Below are 19,624 nucleotides of genomic sequence, written 5' to 3'. Positions count from 1 at the left end.
AATCCCATTTCTTTAAGCGGATTACAGTAGCTGGGCGGACACTGGATGTTGCTGCCGCTAAGTGTGTGACTTTTCGTTCGTACACTGATCGTCCTCCCTGCTGTATGGCTGTCAGATTGAGCAGTGAAGATCAATCAAACAAAGTGTGAAAGCAAGAATCATTTGGCTGGTCCAACAAATGATAAAATCCAAGGGGGCGAAGATAGTCTTTCATTAAATATCGGTGATACGTTTTCACAATACTGTATCATTGTCAAAGAAACCAAAACAAATAGCTGAGAGCGCTGCCAGGGCTTTTCTGCCAGAGAAAAAGGAGCTATGTGGACACCATCATTTGCTTTTGTGACAGTCCAGCCTCTGATTTCACACAAAACTTACCTCTTACCTCTATTATCTCTGTTCTTTTTCTTCTAGATTCTCCTTTTTCTTCTTATGTCCATAGTTTATGGATTGATTTCAAAGGACCTCAAGTTGAACACAGCTTTTCTTGTCGGAATTTATACATTTTCAGCTTGGAATCTCTAAATAATTGCTTTTCATTCAGGGTAAAAAGTGACTGCTGTCAGTCGGACTCTGAACTGCTTGACCTTCAGCAAGGACAGAAAGCTGCTCAGTAACCAGCAGCACACCATGATTAGGAAGCTCCCACGAGTCAGTGTGTAAAATGTGTGAACTTGTCAAGGAGTGTTGCTGAGTCAACTGTCCCTACATGATGGGAGTTCCGAAAAGAAGAGTAAGAGTGTGTTGATGGGTCTTGGGATGCGGGGCAATTGTGAGCGTCAGTACAATCTCAGCTTGGTTTATTTAGGGAATAGGGTTAGGGTTGGATTCCTACATTCCTTCCTAAGTACTATAAATGTAAGCTTTCCATTTCAGGTTGGCTGTAGTTGGGTTGTTAAATTGTGTTGTGTGTGATAAAACACATTGTCTAACCCTAACCCTTAGTTCTGCTACTCTGGGCAGTACACTCAGTAATTGACAAGTGGATGTGTTAATTTAAGGCAGGGGTCTCCAACAGGGGGCTCTCAATAAGTAGCTCCCCAAGCAAATCCAAAATGTAAACAATACACACACAAAAAAAGAAATAAAATAAAAAGAATCTACCCTATGCATAAACGAAGCAAACTCTATCTACTTACTACAACTCTATATCTATCTAACACCCCTCCTCCCCCCACCCCCCACAATGAATATCGACCAATCATGTTCGTCTTAAGGCACGGACACACCAGGGCGATTATCGGCGTCGGTGGGTGTCAGGCCGACGATGAGCGTCGACACGCCCTACTCAGTCTTTTCAGCCGGGCCGACGCCTTTTCGGCAGTCGGCCAAAGGCAGTCGGCAAAAGAAATCACTCTGATTGGCTGTTCAGCTTAGCGAGTCAGTGCATGAGAAGCTAAACGGAAGTGAGGGACCCAAACAAACTATTAAGAAGGCAAATCTGAGATTTCATTTAACTCCAGCTCTCGACACAGGTTGGGGAAAGCCCCATGAGCTTCTCGCTGTAGAGTGAAAATGGAACGCACACGCTATTTGTTGTTTGTTTATATCACGCAGTCTGTTCTTCTTCTCTCGGTGTATCACGCAGTCTGTCTTCCGGTTGTTGCCTCTTTTGAATGACGAATACACACTACCGCCGCCTGCTGGTAAGGACAGTTATTGCCACTCACGCATGCGCAGTTCGTACGTGCTTCTTGGCCGTCGGCTGAAGTCTTTGCGGTGTGTTCCAGTGTGACACATGGCCAAGACGACACAACAGTCGGGGTCCGTCTGTGTCAGTTCTTTGTTGTCAGATTGGTGTGTCCGGGCCTTTAGGGGCTCCGTACTATATAGCAAAAGTCTTTCAAGAATTTAAGTTTGGTAGTTAAAACAACATTCTTTATCCTAACAAACCAGGAAAGATACTGCCTGGGCAAACCCCTCCGCTCTTTGCAATCTTTATTGAGCCCTTGCTATTAGTATAAATAATCACATTTCTATTAAACCAATCCAATTGGGAAATGTGACAATGTTACAATTCACAGAATTTGAGGGATGTGAAAAATAGCACCTCTTCCTTTTCCGAGTACCCAGATCCCCTGCAAAATGAGGTGGATTGCAACTACATCATTGGGAATTGCATTAAAGTCTGAGAATAGAGGGTGCAGCTTATCAGAAAGTATTATCAGTATATTCCCTACACACCTCTGAGATGCATACTTCAATTGTGGCCGTTGAAAAATGTGTATATTGGCCATCGATTTGCCATTATTTACTTAGTTAAAAAACACGTTTTTAATTCCCACAACACATTTTTTCTGTCTGTTTTTGTTTTCTTGTCTCTGTGTTTGGTTTCTATTACACGTGACAGAGCTAGGTGCTGAGCAGCGTTGTGTATAAAACACCTTGTTTACTTAAAGGAGTTCAGTGGGTTTCTTGTGGGAGAGTGCGGTTCTGCATCACCTCTGCTCATGTACTTACTACCTCTCCTGGGAAATCGGCTGCATGCTTCTTAGAACAATAATTAGCGCCATGGGTTGTAATGCCGGCTCTTTGAAGACTCAACGAGAAAGTCAGCTTCAGCACTCTGTAAAGTTTGTTAGATTTTTTACAGTCTTGTCTTTCCTCATGTGATGTATCACTATGTCTGGTGATTCTATTTGGCTTTTTCTATGGAACTAGGGCTTCACAATTCATCTAAATTGTATCGGAAATCGCTATATGGATTGGTGCAAAATCCAAATCGCATTAAACCTAGTATATGGTTAAGGCAGAATTTGTGAAAATATCTTTCTTATTGAAGTGTTGTAGTGCTGCAGAGAATCACTATAATAGCCTACAAACAGCATTCTAAAAACGTAATACAGAATTTCTTGTTTGGTACTGTTCCTCTTAAAATATCAGAACATCATCTTAAAATATTTCTCCAACGGTAATGTGAACGTTTAAAAAATGATCATACCCTTTAGCCAACCGTGAAACATATCGCAATCACTCACAACAATCTTTTCCCTTTCCATTTGTTCCCAAATTGTGCAGCCCTAAATAAAATGCAATTTGCAAAAGCTATGATAAAAATAACCAATCCTCCCCACAACACGTATCTGAATGAGAATACAGATACATAGAAGCAGATAGGTCAAAAAGTAGTAAATGTAAACTGTAGATGTCAGTTTGTCACCCAGGTAAGGTTCCTGTGTCTTGGTTCCCAACTGCTGTGTCAGGAGGGTTAGCCCTGAGGTGAGCATCAAGTCCTCATCCCGGTCTGGAGGCTGAAGCGGGGAAGGGTTTCCAGCATGTTTACAGCAAGCATTGGACTCAAAGGGGGTCTATTATGCTTTTGGGGTTTTCCCTTTCCTGTAGTGTATTATATAGGTTTTTGTGCATTTAAGTGGTCTGCAAAGGCTAAAATACAGAACTCCCCTCCACAGTGAGTTTCTCTCCCACACACTCCCCCCCCCCTGCCTGAAATGCCTCCATTTGACTCTTTTGTTTACTTCCGTAACATAGTGACATCACTATGTAACAATGGCACTTCTATTGGCTCGCACCCCAACCAATTGTACATTATTTATTAAGAGGCAGGACATATCTGACACATCTTTAATCAGTTGACCAATCACAAAAGAGACGGCCGGCTCTATACAATAAAGAGCTTTTGGAACATTAAAGCATGGAGACATGTCACAGTAGAGGCACTAAATAATATTATGAAATTAGCATAATATTCCCACTTTACATTTCTCAAAACATGCAGTAATTGGTGTTGAGATTGTTTTAGTTTGTTGGATTTTCTGACTGCTCATACTGTAGATCAGTAGGACTGTGACATTTGTAATGCCCGTTTTCTTAGGCAAGGCCTGTAGTCATGTAGTTTGTTGTTCAGATTGTGTTCAAAATGTAAGTCATGATGAGTGTAAATTTTTTTTACAAAAGCTAGATTGAAATGTAAGTGCTGCCTACATTAAAGGGACTGTATCCAATGTTGTATTTTTTCATACTGTAGAATTACTTTTGTAATTGCCTTTTTTTTTTTTACAGTGAATCCTGTAGTAGAGAAGATAAGGAATTTGCAAAAGAAAGTTGCTAAACATCAAAACATTGATCTAAAATAACTGACAATAAGACTTTTTGGCCCTATGGTCCAGCAGACACAAGTATTGTCTTTCTCTCATCTACATTAAGTTGTAATTCCTGTCATGAGAGCTGCTTGTTGTTTCCCTGCATTCACTAGCCGGGCTGTATTGAATTTGTGCATGCTAATGCTGCGTTCACACCGGACGCGATGCGCTATTTGGGGGCAGCGCGATTACATGTAAAGTCAATGCAGAGACGCGGACAGACGCGAATTCGCTCCGACGGTGCGCATGAAGCGGTGGACGCGGCGCGAATCACACGATTGAGGCGATTGAACGGTGCCGCGTTAAACGCGAGAGTTCAATTTTTTCAACTCGAGCGTCAAATTCACGTGACGCGTTCTCGCGGAAGCCAATCAGCGGTGAGAATCTCAGCCGCCGTCACTGACGTTCAACCACACAACATCAGCCGTTAGCAGTTAGCAGTTAGCACACAGAGCTCACAGCTCCTCATATCTGTTCAGAAACTGGACAAAAGTTAAACAAGTACAAACCACAGACTGTCTGTGTCATGGCGAATACAGTCGCTGCTTTATTTATGTCTGTAGGCCGTTGTTATGAGTGTGGAATGAGCATATACAACGTTAGCTTAGCCTGGTCGATCCGATCTTCATTCAGAAAACAAGCATTTTAAAAGGTTTTTCGCCTGCCGTCTTGTCTGCAGACTTGTCAAAGCCTTAATTCATGGTTGTTACTAACCGGTATCAGTATGTTGTTACTTCGGCATCATTTAGAAACGTGTATTACAATTTAATCACGGTAAAATATGTTCATTTGTTGTAGTTGTAGCTCCCGAGCCAGCGCGTCTTGTTTGAACGCAGCATAAACACAGCTGGCAGCCGCGGTGAACCTCCAGCGTTTAGAGCGATGCGATAGGAGCGATTAGAGCGAAGCGAATAGTCGCATCGCGTCCGGTGTGAACGCAGCATAACACCAGCTTGTAACAGTAAATATGAAACACATCCAGCTGTCGCTGCGAGATGGCTGTCTGCTCTGCTGCTTTGTACCCTCTGTGGCTTTTTACAGGCTGCATTTGGCTATAGAAAGTTACAGCAGTGGAACACAGTGCAGAGGAGGACTGCAGCCACTCAAACACAGCGAGATGCTGCAGATGCAAATAGGTCAGCATAGTACAAAATGGGGAGAGTGGGAGGGCAGTGGGAAAGTGGTGAACTATTCTTTCTGCTCATATTTTTTTCGCTGCATTATGTTGTCAAGGAGGTTAGACTGAAATAAGACCAAAAGTAGGTGGAATGATAAACTACGCAACCACTCCTAACTTATTTAGAGTATTCATTCATTGGTTTAACCACTTCTTGTTGGCCTACCTGTCTCTCAAGTGGCCATGAATGATGCAGAAGGCATCCTGCGCTCTGTAAGATGCATTTGATGTAACCTTGATGCTCCTGATTCAAACCTTTGTCTTGTTTTATTACACTGCTTAGTTGAATACTCGATTCTAATTGGTCAATTCGGACATTTCAGAGGTTGGTGAGTAAGGGAAATTGTGCATCGATGCGGTCAGTATTAAAAAAAGAACACCAGACCAGGTGATCATGGAGCACAACGTGAAGCGGGGGGTTCTTGATCAGCCTGAAGGACTTCTCAACGGAATTCTTCGCTCTTAATACTTATTGATTCAGAACTACTTGGAACTCACACACATGTATATTGCTTGATATACAGAACATACGTTTCACTGTATAAGCACAGGTGTAGCTCAAACTGTGAATGAGAACAAAATGAAAGACAACATCTACCTCCAGATATTTTCTTCACAAAAGACAGTTTACAAACTAATTAAAAAGAAGCTTTGAAGATAGTCATTGAGTTGAATGATTTGGGCCGATGGGTTCTGTGTCCTTAGCTCCCCACACAGACTGTTTACCTGCATGCAAACAAAGGCTGCACATATGTATTTGGTCATTCCTGCTTGGAATGCATACCAAACCAGAAAACTGACACTCACTTTCACACAATATTTAACATTCACACGCAACCATATTGAAGAAGATGTTTCAGTGAGTAGCACCATGTCCGTGTGATCACAGTATTCTGGTATCTCTCTGCCCAAGGAATAGTGTAGGTGCTGAAATATGTAACAGGCGTTATCAGTGGCCTGTGAACGGACTTCTGAGAGGCGAAGGCTCCTCAACACTCTCCAGCAGCCAAGCGCCTGTCGCTGGTCTTAGCAGCCGGGGGGGGGGGGGGGGGGGGGGGGGGGGACTATGGGGCTGAGAGGGGGGAAGATGTCAGGAAGTCACGGAGAAGAAGGGTAGAAGGGTAGAATAACTCAGGCCACATTTAAAACTCCCCCCTTTTCACGTCTTTCTGCTTTCCTTCACACATTCTCTGTGTGCCAACTTCCCACTTTTCGCTCCATCCTGCTCTCTTTATCTTCTGCTCACACACAGTTGCTCTCTCTTACTCAATTGTGCTCACATTCCCATGCAGGGAAGCAGAGTTTGCACATTGCGGTTAAACTCCCACCACTCTTTCTCTCTTTGGTCTTCATCCCAGTTACCCTAAATATCCTTGGCTCTATTTTTACAATGCTCTCCTCTTTGCCCTCCCTTTATCCTAGTCATCACTTTTTCAATGTCCCTAGTCTCCTGTTGTCACTCTCTGAGGAAGCATGCTCATACACAGGCCTTGGCAGGGCACAGTTTGACTGGGCAAGGTTCTCTCTGGGCAAGGCTCCTCATCAGTACACATGAGTTCCACCAGTTTATTTTCTCATAGGGTTGACCTCTCTGCTGTGCATTGGAAAAATGTTCCCTACAGCACACTCTGCAGCAATACACACATAGACACACATAATACTGAATATGAACTGTTCTAACCCCTGTGTCTTGCTCTTCCAGCTCTGCACGAGTTCCCTACAGACCTGTTCACACACAAGGAGAGAACAGAGGGAGCTGTGGCCCTGCATGTGCTGTGTGTAAGTTCTCGTTCACCTATACAGCATTCATGTTGATGTGCGTTTGTGTCGTGCAAAGACCAAAACCAATATATCATTAACAAGTTATGTGTTTATCCAATGCCTGATGTATCATCCTCCTCTGTACCATAGAGCTCTTTTCTGTGCCTCCCCTCTCTGCTATGACTCTGACTCGCCCCTCTGACACTCTCCTCCCTTCTGACTCTCTTCTTCTCTGACTCTCTTCTCTGACTCTCTTCTGACTTTCTACCCTGACTCTTCTGACCTCTGACTCTCTGATTTTACTCTTCTCTCCTTGTGTCTGATTCTGCTCTCACACTCTTCTGACTTTGCTTTGATACCCTCACCTGACTCTTCTATCCCCTTCCTCTACTCTGACTCTCCTCTTGTCTGATTCTGCCCTCTATTCAGACTTTCTTCTGACTTTCTGCTCTGACTCTTAACTCTGACTCTCTCATAACACTTTACTCTGAATAGCCCCTGATTCTCCTCTTTTCTCCCCTCCTCTCCTGTTCATCACCTCCCGTCGGACTCTCTTCCTCCCTTTCCTTTCCCCCTCCCCCCAGCAGCCCTCTCCTCTGCCCATCCTCTCCCCTGGCAGTATTGCTTCAGTGCATGCATGACCACCCCCACTTGCCTCTCCAGCGTTGCCCAGCAGGGGTCAATATGCAAGGTCAAGGCTATGATGGAGCCCCTCTGCCATCACTCTTATATGACTGGCACATGGCAGGGAGAATGTTCTAGTACATGATGACCCATGTTGTGCTGAAAGTCTCTGGGGGGGTGACTGTAATGGAAGTTCAAACATCTCATGGGAACTTTGCTATGTATAAACACAGCAGTATACTACACAATGGACCATGGGGCAGAGTATATTTCTGACATTATAGGCAATGTCATTACTTGAAGTGCGCCCACCCTCAGAGTTAGCCATTTCTTCCTGCAGAAGGGCAAATGGAAAGAACCTTTTCCTGAATCTGTGGGTATTAAAGTAACACAAAGCCCAAACAAATCAGTATATCATCAAAAAACGATTTCCATGGTCTAACCTTTACAATGATGTACTCAATGTTATTTCACAGCAGGTGTTACTGTTCCTGGCTTTGTGGAGAGATGTATGTGCATTTCAGGACAGACAATCAGGGCTCATACCTGCACACTTTGTTTTATAGTTGTAATGCCTTACTTTTCCATCTTTGCGTTTTTGGAATAAGGGCCAGTCCTGGGAGAAAAGTTGACCCACTGTGACTGCATGTATTTTAACATGCAATATATCAACTGAAACTCCTGCTCTGACACTTTGAGTCCATGGGACTGTGCCCGATAGGCCCATTAAGTGATCCATCCACAGTGAAGGTATATTCTCAGCCTTGAGAAGGAAACAGTCTTTATTAGTAGTTACAATATACTGATAAAGATAGTTTTATTGCAGTATTTTAACTTTTTCCAGTCCAATAAATCATTACATGTAATAACCTAACATTACATTTTCTTTAGCTGATGCTTTTATCCATAACAACTTACTATAAGTGCATACAATCTTTAAGATTCAGGGTAAAAAAAAGTAAGAATCCTGCAAGTACATTTGCCTTCAATACAATTTAGATTCTTCAGTCCGTGTTGAAAGATGTGTAGACTTTCTGCTGTACTGTTCTGTGTCAGTGGGCAGCTCATTACACCATTTTGGTACCAGGAGAGCAAACAGGCATGTTTTTGATGAGGGGTATCTGGGTCCTTCTCGCAGTGAGGGAGTAGCGAGCTGATTGGTGGATGCACAGCGAAGTGCTAGAGCGTATGGTTTAACCATGTTCTGGATGAAGGATGGGCCTGATCCATTGAAAGCTTGGTAGGCCACTACCAGTGTCTTGAAGCAGATTTGGGGCAGCCAGTAAAGGGAGCAGAGGAGCAGTGGGTAAACTTAGTCGGAGGAAAAGCCAGTCTTGGTCCGGCACTTGAGTGGCACTTGCAGGTAGAACAGCCAGTGGAGAGAATTGTAATAGTCAAAGCGTGAAATTACAAGAACCTGGACCTGAATCTGCAATGCCCTCTTGGTAAAAGGGGATGTATCCTCATGATGTAGTAAAGGATGTATCTGTAGCAGCAATGTTAGCACCGAAGGACAGTTGGTCGTCCAGTGTCACATCCAGGTTCTTGCAGTCTGAGTTGGTTAGGTAGTTAGGTCATGGATGGGAGAGCCCTTACCTGGAAGGTAAAGCAGTTCTGTCTTATCAAGGTTTAGGGTTTAGATTATCCAGACAAGGAACACTTGGTTTTAAGATCGGGGAAGAGACAGAATCAGTTAAGTATGATCTGCGTAGCTGTGGTAGGGGATGCTTGAGAGGGAATGACAGAGTAAATAAGTGTACAAAGAGAAAAGAAGGGGACCCATGACATACCCCTGAGGGACCCCAGTGAGGAGTTGCTAAGACAATCAAAACTTCAGACGATAGATATGGTGTGAATCATTCTTATAGCATAACATTAGTCAGACAACAGATTAAATCTCACCTTAAAGTGGACCTATCATGCTATATTTGAACAATATATTGTAGGGCCATACATATATAAAGTATATAAATATAGTTTTTTTTTCAAAATACCAAACAGATCATGCATTTTAGCCATGCCTCATTTCGCTCTATTTGCTCTTTCCAGCCCTGTTTTTGCAGGGGGCTGATTCTGTGAGCTGCAGCTGACCACGCCCCCCTGCAGGAGAGGGGAGCGTGCTTTGAGATCAGCTGCTGGGCTGTCAGAAGAGGGGGAGAAAAAGAGATCTCCGTCCTCCGTGTTTTATTCTTATATGATTATATAGAGTCATTATTCATTTGATTTAAAGCTCAATAAATAACAAAGAAGACCTTTGACCGGCACTTTTCTAATTTTGTCGGGAAGATTTAAACTTTAACGGACATGTTGACCGACGAAAAAAAATCTAACTTGAACTCTGCCGCACGGTCCCCTCGTTCCTTGGAAGAGGCGGAGAGGTGGGTGTTTGTCATCTGCTGGTGGACTAACCGGAGAGAATTACAGTGCTTGCCTCGACGGGGAGGGATTGCATTGAATTAAAGCAGCGGGAGCAAACGCTTGCCTCGGGGAGGGAGAAAAAAAGCCACAGCGGAGAATAAACAGAAGGGTAACCATGGCAACCATGCGCGGGAAGTCTTCTTCGCTGCTTTTGTGGCACACTACAGCGCCACTTACAGGCCTGGCATATGTACTACAGCGTCTCCAGCGCTTTCGAGCGACAATGGCCGGCCGCGGCCCAACCCCACATTCCCCTGATAGGTGGAGAGTTGGCCATATAGGCGGAGCTCCTCGTTCCTGACGTCAGAGAATTTTCAAATCTGTATCAGTCTGTATTAGATCCATTGCAGCCCCGTTTTTAGAGATTTGGGTATGGAGGAAAAGAGAGAGGGTTGTGTTTTCTGACACTTGGTGAGTTCTCTGACACACTGGGGACACATATTCATGTATAAAAGACGTACAAAAGTGCATTTTGAATGATAGGTCCCCTTTAAGATGTTTGACTTTGGAACTCGTAGCACTTGTTACTCGCAAATCAATGCCTTTTTTTCTACCTCTGCTTTCTACTGAGCAGGTAGAATACATCCCCCTGAGACCCAGTAATTTGTATTTTTCCTCTGTGGGGGACATGACACCCTTATTTCAAACACCACGCATGCAGTTTGTGTTTGTCCTAATATACTGTGAAAAACATCCTAGGCTTTCTAGTGATGTAATACACATGGGGATATGACCAACAGAGCACATCTTCTGTCTCTCCAGATGAGGGTAATTGCAGCAAACACGTTTATGTCAGTAAGGGAGATAAGGGAGATCACATTTTTAAAGACATAATGTTTCTGGTCTTCATAAGGGGACCTATATGTATACAATAACAAAGTGTATACATAAAATAAACATAGAACCTACGTATACACATCAGGACTACTACAGATTTTATGTTTTTTGTTTTGTCTGACCGGGACTTGAACCGGCGACCCTTCAGTTTTCAAGTCCCTACAGACTGAGCAAGGATTCTGCATATCACCCGTCCTAGTATTAGGCGCAGTGGGCAGGTATTGTGTACAGCGCCCAGGAAACAGTGTGGGGGTGGACTGTCTTGCTCGGCAGTATTTTTCCGTGACTCATGGAGCTACTACCTTCCTTTAGCCACAAGTCACAAATGCTGTGAACTTATTCCAGTCATTGATCATGTTTTTCTGGTGTTGGATTCAGATTAAAGACAGCAAAGTTTGAAACGCTTAGTGTTCGAGCTGAATTTTTATATCAGAGTATTTGACTTCCAGCTGCTGTTCCCTTGACAGCTGTACTGCTGCTGACCCCCTCCGACTCTGCACAGCTCATTAATGCTGCCATCATCCCTTCTCAGAAAAGACTTGCTCTCAGAAACACAACTCCCATATTAAGGACTTTCATGTCCGCATGCAACATAAAACATGTACACACATGTACATTTAGTATGCACACATTTTATTTGAGTAAGTTTGAGGTAGGGATTGAAAGTAAAATGTGACTCAGTACTGCAGAAACAGTCAACAAAAAGGATTATTCACTCTTTTGCTGTTAAAGGGATATTGATGCGTTCCTTTGTTCACACATTCTTCGTCAGTCTGTCGTCACTACCTGACACTTTCTCTCTTGATCATACCTACTGTCTTTTATCTGCAATCTGTCTCCTTCTCTCCCTGCTGTGGGTTTTATCTATGATATGATGCCAAGGAAAGGTTGTAGCTTTTTTTTGCAGAAATACACCAGGGAAATAAACAAACCAGTTAAATACAGCAGTGACAACCTTTTATCCAGTTATAATAAACCAAAACATTTTATTTTGGAGGATTGTTTATTAAAGGTGACTTCATGTCCCGCAGTGGTCAGTGCTAGCTTATTGCCTTTGTACACATATGATAACATATTTCTTCTAAAACAACAATATTTAATGTATTGCCGGTGTTATTCAGGTGTGGTAGTAAGAGTAACCTCTAAGGAGTTGGTTTTTAATTCATTGTGTTCAATAAGGCAGGACAATAGGGACACAGCTGAGAGTTAGCTCATCAGCTGTGTGTGTGTGTGTGTGTGTGTGTGTGTGTGTGTGTGTGTGTGTGTGTGTGTGTGTGTGTGTGTGTGTGTGTGTGTGTGTGTGTGTGTGTGTGTGTGTGTGTGTGTGTGTGTGTGTGACGTGTGGGGACTCACCTCCCTTATGGGGACAAAATGGAGGTCCCCATGTGGGGAATCATTAATTTTAGGGTGAAGACTTGGTTAGGTTTAGGGTTAGGGTAAGGTTAAGGGTAAGGGTTAGGGTTAGGCATGTGTTGGTTATGGTTAAGGTTAGGATAAGTCTCCAGGAAATGCATGTAAGTCAATGTAATGTCCCCTGAAGTGGTGTGTGTGTGTGTGTGTGTGTGTGTGTGTGTGTGTGTGTGTGTGTGTGTGTGTGTGTGTGTGTGTGTGTGTGTGTGTGTGTGTGTGTGTGTGTGTGTGTGTGTGTGTCTCCTGGGCTTCTGTACTGCCAGCATGTTTAAAAATTGAAAACTAACTTCCCTATTTAGAAATGTAAATAGTGTGCTCCCTCAGTGTTATTCATGAATATTTGATGTTGGATCTGATTAAGGGTTATCCCATGCCACTGCATTGGCATGGGATCTTTGAATCCTTAGCTTTCATTACTCGACTCCCCTTTTCATTTGTCATGGTAATCTATATCTAATCTTAATGAAGCAGTTAAAGCAGAGCTGTATTCTATACTTGGACATTCAGGGTACATGCAGAGGTCTGTTATAAATAGCATAACAAGCAGGAGATTAGCAGGGAAAGTGGTAAACAACACCACTTGTTCTTGAAAAAATATCAAAGAATGAACCACAGCGTGCTGTACTTGATGACCCCTCTTAGCGTGGACTTTTCACCCTATTGGATCCTATGTTTAAATCACATCAAGCAGCATGTTCTTCCTTTACTGCTCCCTGTAATATGTATCTCCTCTCTCTTTACAGACCATCTACATGTTCTGCGCTCTCGCCCTCGTCTGTGATGATTACTTCGTCCCCTCCCTGGAGAAGTTGTGTGAGGTATGAATGTCAAAAATTACATTTAAAAGGCTGAGCAGCTTCTTGAGCCGTATCTGGCCGTGCAACACTCACAGTGTCACATACTGTATGCAGAAGTATTATTTTAAGCAACACATTAAGTTGACGAAACACTCGAGTCAAATGTAATTAAAGTCAGATCCACTCGTGTCTTAGACGGGGCAGTGATATCATAAACCTGTTAATGAACGTATTCAAACACTTTTTCTTTTACCAGCTGTATTCACCTTGCAGGTGCAGCTATGTGGCTTTGATCCTGGATAAAGTGTTTAAGTCATGGATGTTTAAAGTTTAACTTCTTCATATTTGTCTAATATTAGTTGACTTTTCATTCAGGAAATATATGACGCGCTGCGCTGTCAGTACACGGCTTGTCCATGTTTGTGATTGGTCGAACACTCCAAATACCACCCCTTTCATGTGAACGCGCACCTAACTAGATAGGACACGGCTGGCTTGAGCGATCGAGTTGATAGCCAGCGTCGTAGGACCGTTTAGCGAGAGCGTTTTTTTTTTGGATTTAGTCAACCGGATAACTCAAAACATATCCAGGATATGTTGAACTAGATTTGTAGTATACCCCCCAGGTTAGGTTCCAGGATATAGATCAACTCAGTGAAAGCACCGCCTGCTGACCAATCAGAGCTCAGTGTGCGGAGTTTAAAGCGATCAAGTCATATTACAGGATAAAGGAAATACAGAAAAACTGCCGTTGCAGGAAAGACGGCCGGCAAAAATCAACTGACTGTGTGAACGTGAAAATGAATAGAATATCACCTCCCATCTTCAGAGCAATCTGACTATTATAACATTAGCGTTAAGAAAGCTTACTTAAATATCTGCCACAACATAAGTAACCGGATCAGAGTAACATTACGTACAGTCCGCGGCACTGTGAGTGCAGACGTCGATGTGTCCCATTATCATTCATATCATATCACATCATAATGTATCATATATTTCCTTATCTGAGTCAGCTTCTTGAGCCGTATCTGGCCGTGCAACACTTGCAGTGACACATACTGTATGCAGAAGTATTATTTTAAGCAACACATTAAGTTGACGAAACACTCGAGTCAAATGTAATTAAAGTCAGATCGTGTCTTAGACGGGGCAGTGATTTCATAAACCTGTTAATGTACGCATTCAAACACTTTTTCTGTTACCAGCTGTATTCACCTTGCAGGTGCAGCTATGTGGCTTTGATCCTGGATAAAGTGTTTAAGTCATGGATGTTTAAAGTTGAACTTCTTCATATTTGTCTAATATTATAGTTCACTTTTCATTCAGGAAGTATGACGCTGCGCCGTCAGTACGCTTCTCCATGTTTGTGATTGGTCAAATGTTGCTAACCCCGCCCGTTTTATGTGAACGCGCACCTAACTAGATAGGGCACGGCTGGCTTGAGTTAACGAGTTGATAACCAGCGTCGTAGGACCGCTTAGCGAGAGCGCGTTTGTTTTGGATTAGGTAAGCCGGGTAACTCAAACATATCCAGGTTATGTTGAACCGGCTTCTTCGTACAGGCCTCTGATGTTTAGCAGTCTTATTGCCTGTGTTATGAAACTGTCCCTGAGTCTGGTGGTTATAGACCTGATGCTGTGGTAACGCCTGCCAGACGGCAGCAGACAGAACAGTTTGTGGCTGGGGTGATGATCCTCTCTATGGTGCACCTGTAGAAGGTCAGGATGCTCTCTATGGTGCACCTGTAGAAGGTCAGGATACTCTCTATGGTGCACCTAGAAGGTCAGGATGCTCTCTATGGTGCACCTGTAGAAGGTCAGGATGCTCTCTATGGTGCACCTGTAGAAGGTCAGGATGCTCTCTATGGTGCACCTGTAGAAGGTCAGGATACTCTCTATGGTGCACCTAGAAGGTCAGGATGCTCTCTATGGTGCACCTGTAGAAGGTCAGGATGCTCTCTATGGTGCACCTGTAGAAGGTCAGGATGCTCTCTATGGTGCACCTGTAGAAGGTCAGGATCAGGATGCTCTCTATGGTGCACCTGTAGAAGGTCAGGATGCTCTCTATGGTGCACCTGTAGAAGGTCAGGATGCTCTCTATGGTGCACCTGTAGAAGGTCAGGATGCTCTCTATGGTGCACCTGTAGAAGGTCAGGATGCTCTCTATGGTGCACCTGTAGAAGGTCAGGATCCTCTCTATGGTGCACCTGTAGAAGGTCAGGATCCTCTCTATGGTGCACCTGTAGAAGGTCAGGATGCTCTCTATGGTGCACCTGTAGAAGTTTGCAGTGTGTTTAGGCAGTCAGCAAGCTTTAGGGTATTACTGGATAGGGCTCAGGCTCTTCCTGATCTACTGTTTTTATCTTGGACCGTTCTGGAATTTTAAATCGCAGCTGGTATTTCCTGTTCAAATATGATGGTTTTGTTTGTCTCTTGGTCCTCCCTGCAGCGCCTCCAGCTCAGTGAAGATGTAGCAGGAGCCACCTTCATGGCCGCCGGCAGCTCGGCTCCGGAGCTCTTCACATCCATCATAGGTATCATCTCCTTACCTCCTCTGTCCTTATTGTAATACATGCCACAATACTGAAGCTGCTTTAGGAAGGTAGCATGCATGCCTTTTAATAATTAGCCATGCTTTCATCTCAAGGTCCGTGCAGTAAACAAACATGGCTCCCACTGAATCACATCACATGTATTGTACTAAGAACTAAATGCTTGGCAAGTTCTCTGGGTTTTTGTCTCCAATTCAATGTCTGTCTGAACTTGAAAGGCTGGAGGACAACATAGGCAGCATCACACCACTCATTAATTTCCCTTTATTTAAGTGGGTTAACAGTTTTTTAATTAAATAGACTAGATTTCAGGTGACTTTTTTCAACTTGAAAATCGAAGTAAACAATTAATAAACATAATTATCATTAATAACATTTCAAATAATCTTCAATTTATTTAAGAGATCATAAACTTTGTCCACATTAACTATTAAATGCATTCATTTAATTTATACTGATATTATAACCATCAAGAAACCTTTGTTAAATAGATGATTAAATGCACTAATTGAACTCATCATTATAGCTCCCATAACCCAAGCATAACTGTTAAATATACTTTAAACATGAAAACACTATACAAACAAATCAAGCATGCAGCACCATCAATACAAGGCAATGCTCTACTATACTATATGTATTCATCTCTGGCACTGAAAAATAAATACATTTAAACCAAGGAAAAGTCTTTCCCATTTGGAATGAATTAAAGGGCCCATGTCATGGCCATTTCCACTGATCATAATTCCATTGTTGAGGTCTACTAAAATAAATGTGTATTGTGCAATTTTCCAAACTCACATTGGTTTCTCATACAGCATCTCTGTATAGTATGTGTATTCACTCTCTGTCCTAAACGGCTTGTTGGAGCTCCTGCCCCCCCCCTCCCTGTGAGCCCAGTGGCCGTCTGCGAGACAGCGAGACACAGCGAAACCCAGCCCGAAACACGCACACACACGCAGCCTGGCTGGGAGTTTGTCTGTGTGCTCAGGCTGAGTACTTTGAGGGTTTGTGACTCTGCAGAACGTTTACATGCATAAAAACCTTCATAACACACAAGGGGACGGGCAATAACCGGAAAAGCATGACATGGACCTTTAATGAAAAAAAACTAAAAATCAAAAAATAATAACTGATAATAATGAAACATTACATATTTTACAACATATTCACAACGATATGAAGAACTTCCACTTCTAGAAAGGCATTCCTTTAGTATATTATATTAGAGATAAACCAAATGTAACGTACTGCCTGCACTTTGTATAATTTGATTGTGCTTAGGTTTGTTTGTGTGTGAGTGTGAGAGAGGTACATGACTGACTCGGCAGAGTATCTAGTCATTTCACTTGTGTTGACAGTTGTGTGATATCTGTGTGCTGCGACTTGAAATGTCAGCTAGTGTACAACACGTCTGTGTCTCTGTGGGGTCATAATGCTGCGTGTGTGTTTCCTTCTCTCCCCAGGGGTGTTCATCACCAAAGGTGACGTGGGTGTGGGGACCATCGTGGGCTCGGCCGTCTTCAACATCCTCTGCATCATCGGTGTGTGCGGCTTCTTCGCCGGACAGGTATGATGTCATCAGAGCGCTGCTGACCTGCTGCCATTTACCAGAGTGAACCCCACAGCCTAATGTCACCTTTAAGGGTGTGTTCAGCCACATTAACGCCCAGTGGCAGAGAGTACTCATGCATACATGCATATATACTCAGAGAAAGATGCAGCACAAACAAACATACCGGCAGTCTTTAGCATCCATTGGTTCCTTAGAGCATGCGCACTTTTGTTTTCCTTTAGCCCCGCCTCCAATCCACTGTGTAACGGCAGCATCACGTCCGGTCTCCACTTAGTTAAATGAATGGAGAGGAATAATAACTGGATTTAGCTTTTAGCACATTTACTGCGTTGTTAATTTTGTAGAAAATAAATGATCTGCTGATTTAGAGGATGTCCCTTTCCCAATGTAAGTCAATGGGAATAAAGTATTTTGGGCCCGACGTCAGGGATGTCATGGGGCCATTGTTTTTGTCAGAATCGTTTGCTTTTTGTTATAATACTTTTTAAGGCAACAAGAGACAGCAATTCAACGTTCCTTTATGTTCTAAAGAAATGCTTGTCACATTACCAAACTTGCTGTGACACAATACATGTAGCTAAAGGTCTAGTTCACCTAGGCCTTACAAAACACTAGCTTGGCCATAACTCAGGTGTTCTTATGCTGATTTTAACAATTTCATACAGTCTAACAGAATAAAATGATGATGAAGTGATGACATTTTGAAAGACATGAACGTAAACTGCAATTTCACTGTTTTGCACATACACATACAACTGCAAGGCGGTAATTCTAGCCTTGTTGTTTCACCAGTTCCTTAGTCATATACACACGAGAGAAAACTATTTCGATCACACTTAGAAAGAATGTTTTGTTTTCACTTGCCTCTAAGGGCTTGCCTACAGATGTAACCTTTGCTGTCACAACATCTTTTCATCATTTCATCTCTCACCGAGTAGTCAGGTATCTCTAACCTTTCATGTGACTTTCTTCTCCAAAAATAACAAAGTTCAGTGTTCAAACGTTTCATGCCACAGTCCTGAATACACATTGAAAACGTATCACTGATTTCTTCTTTTATCATCCTCTTATGCTCGATGTGCTAAACAAGCCTTAAGTACAACGTCCCAACACCATACAGTTTGTATCTCTGTGCTGCAACACACTGCAACACAAAAGGGACTTCTAAGCGTGCCTAAGTTCAAAATAAATTGTACTTGTTTCGTTCTAAAAATATAGAAACACAAGCACATCACTGGAACATGGCTGCACTGACGGCTAGGTCTAATGAAAGATGCATCTGTATAAACGAAATAAACCAACAATTAACGACACTTTATAGTCCTTAGTTGAATCATTAGGGTGTAAAAGTTTAAAATGCACTAAAAGCCGAATCCAGATCAGATCAGAAGTGATTGGCTTAAACAAAACGCATGTGCACACGCTCTCTGGGCCCAGATACAAGTTATTTTGTTTGCAGTAGATAATTACAAGTTAAGTAAATACAACAAGGTTGCTTATACAAGTGGTTATACCAAAAAATACAATGTCATGCCCATTACCAATCCAGTGTTAATAGACCCAACATAACTGCGGCTCCCAGACATGCCTCCTCACTGCTGTGTGTTGCATGAGATGCAGAAACAACATAATGTAGCGCAGCCTCCCTCTGATCATATCCGACATGCTGGGACATATTATGGAAATGAAATGAGCGGAGTACAAGGATAAGCTCTCTGCTCTGAAAGTTATATGCACTGGACCTCAAACAGTGATGCAATCCCAGGTTGTGCATTACGTAATCAAAGTGATATAATGAGGGAGGAGGGCAGTCAAATCATCTTCAGTACGCCCGCTCCACCTCAGAACTGTTTGTTACTGTTGGCGGGATGTTCAGAGCGGGCTCCATCTACAATATTAGAGTGAAAGAGAGTACAAGCAAACATTGTAAAGCTTTGTTATGCTTTAACTTATCCTCGCAGCAGCAAACAATTCCACAGCTGGGAGGGGCACATGCAAGATGGGACTTCTAGGCAGGGTTGGGGGGGTTACTTTAAAATGTATTCTGTTTGTAGTCCAATGACTAGTTACCTGTAAAAATAAATAAATGTAATCACTAACCTAATCTGAGTATCAAAATATGAATGTAATGTAACCAGATTACTTTACGTTTTGATTACCTCAATATCAGACAATGCAAATACATAAAAGAGAAAAGGAATGTCAATAACATGTTTTTTTACTTCAATGTATTATGTAAGACAAAAGATCAATGTGCCCTTAGAAAATAAGAAACCAAGATATTTCATATCAACTATGATTTAACTTATAGGAAAAGCTGCCTTTCTATCCAGGCAGCAGCTTGACACTGAAACACAAGAGCACATACTA

General features: G+C 42.7%; 1 protein-coding gene across 1 annotated transcript in view; it reads left to right on the top strand.

Moving 5' to 3' along the window:
- The window catches only part of LOC117483288 (sodium/potassium/calcium exchanger 3-like), a 73,860-nt gene that overhangs the window by 41,463 nt on the left and 12,773 nt on the right, over positions 1–19,624 (top strand). Inside the window, exons 3-6 of the mRNA XM_034131562.1 lie at positions 6,980–7,056; positions 13,071–13,145; positions 15,576–15,660; positions 17,145–17,248. Of these exons, the coding sequence (XP_033987453.1) occupies positions 6,980–7,056; positions 13,071–13,145; positions 15,576–15,660; positions 17,145–17,248 (341 nt within the window). The remainder of the gene's footprint in view (positions 1–6,979; positions 7,057–13,070; positions 13,146–15,575; positions 15,661–17,144; positions 17,249–19,624) is intronic.

The sequence above is a fragment of the Trematomus bernacchii genome, unplaced genomic scaffold, assembly GCF_902827165.1.
Source record: "Trematomus bernacchii unplaced genomic scaffold, fTreBer1.1, whole genome shotgun sequence".
In the NCBI taxonomy this organism is placed as follows: Eukaryota; Metazoa; Chordata; class Actinopteri; order Perciformes; family Nototheniidae; genus Trematomus; species Trematomus bernacchii.
This window is presented reverse-complemented; position numbering and strand designations above follow the sequence as displayed.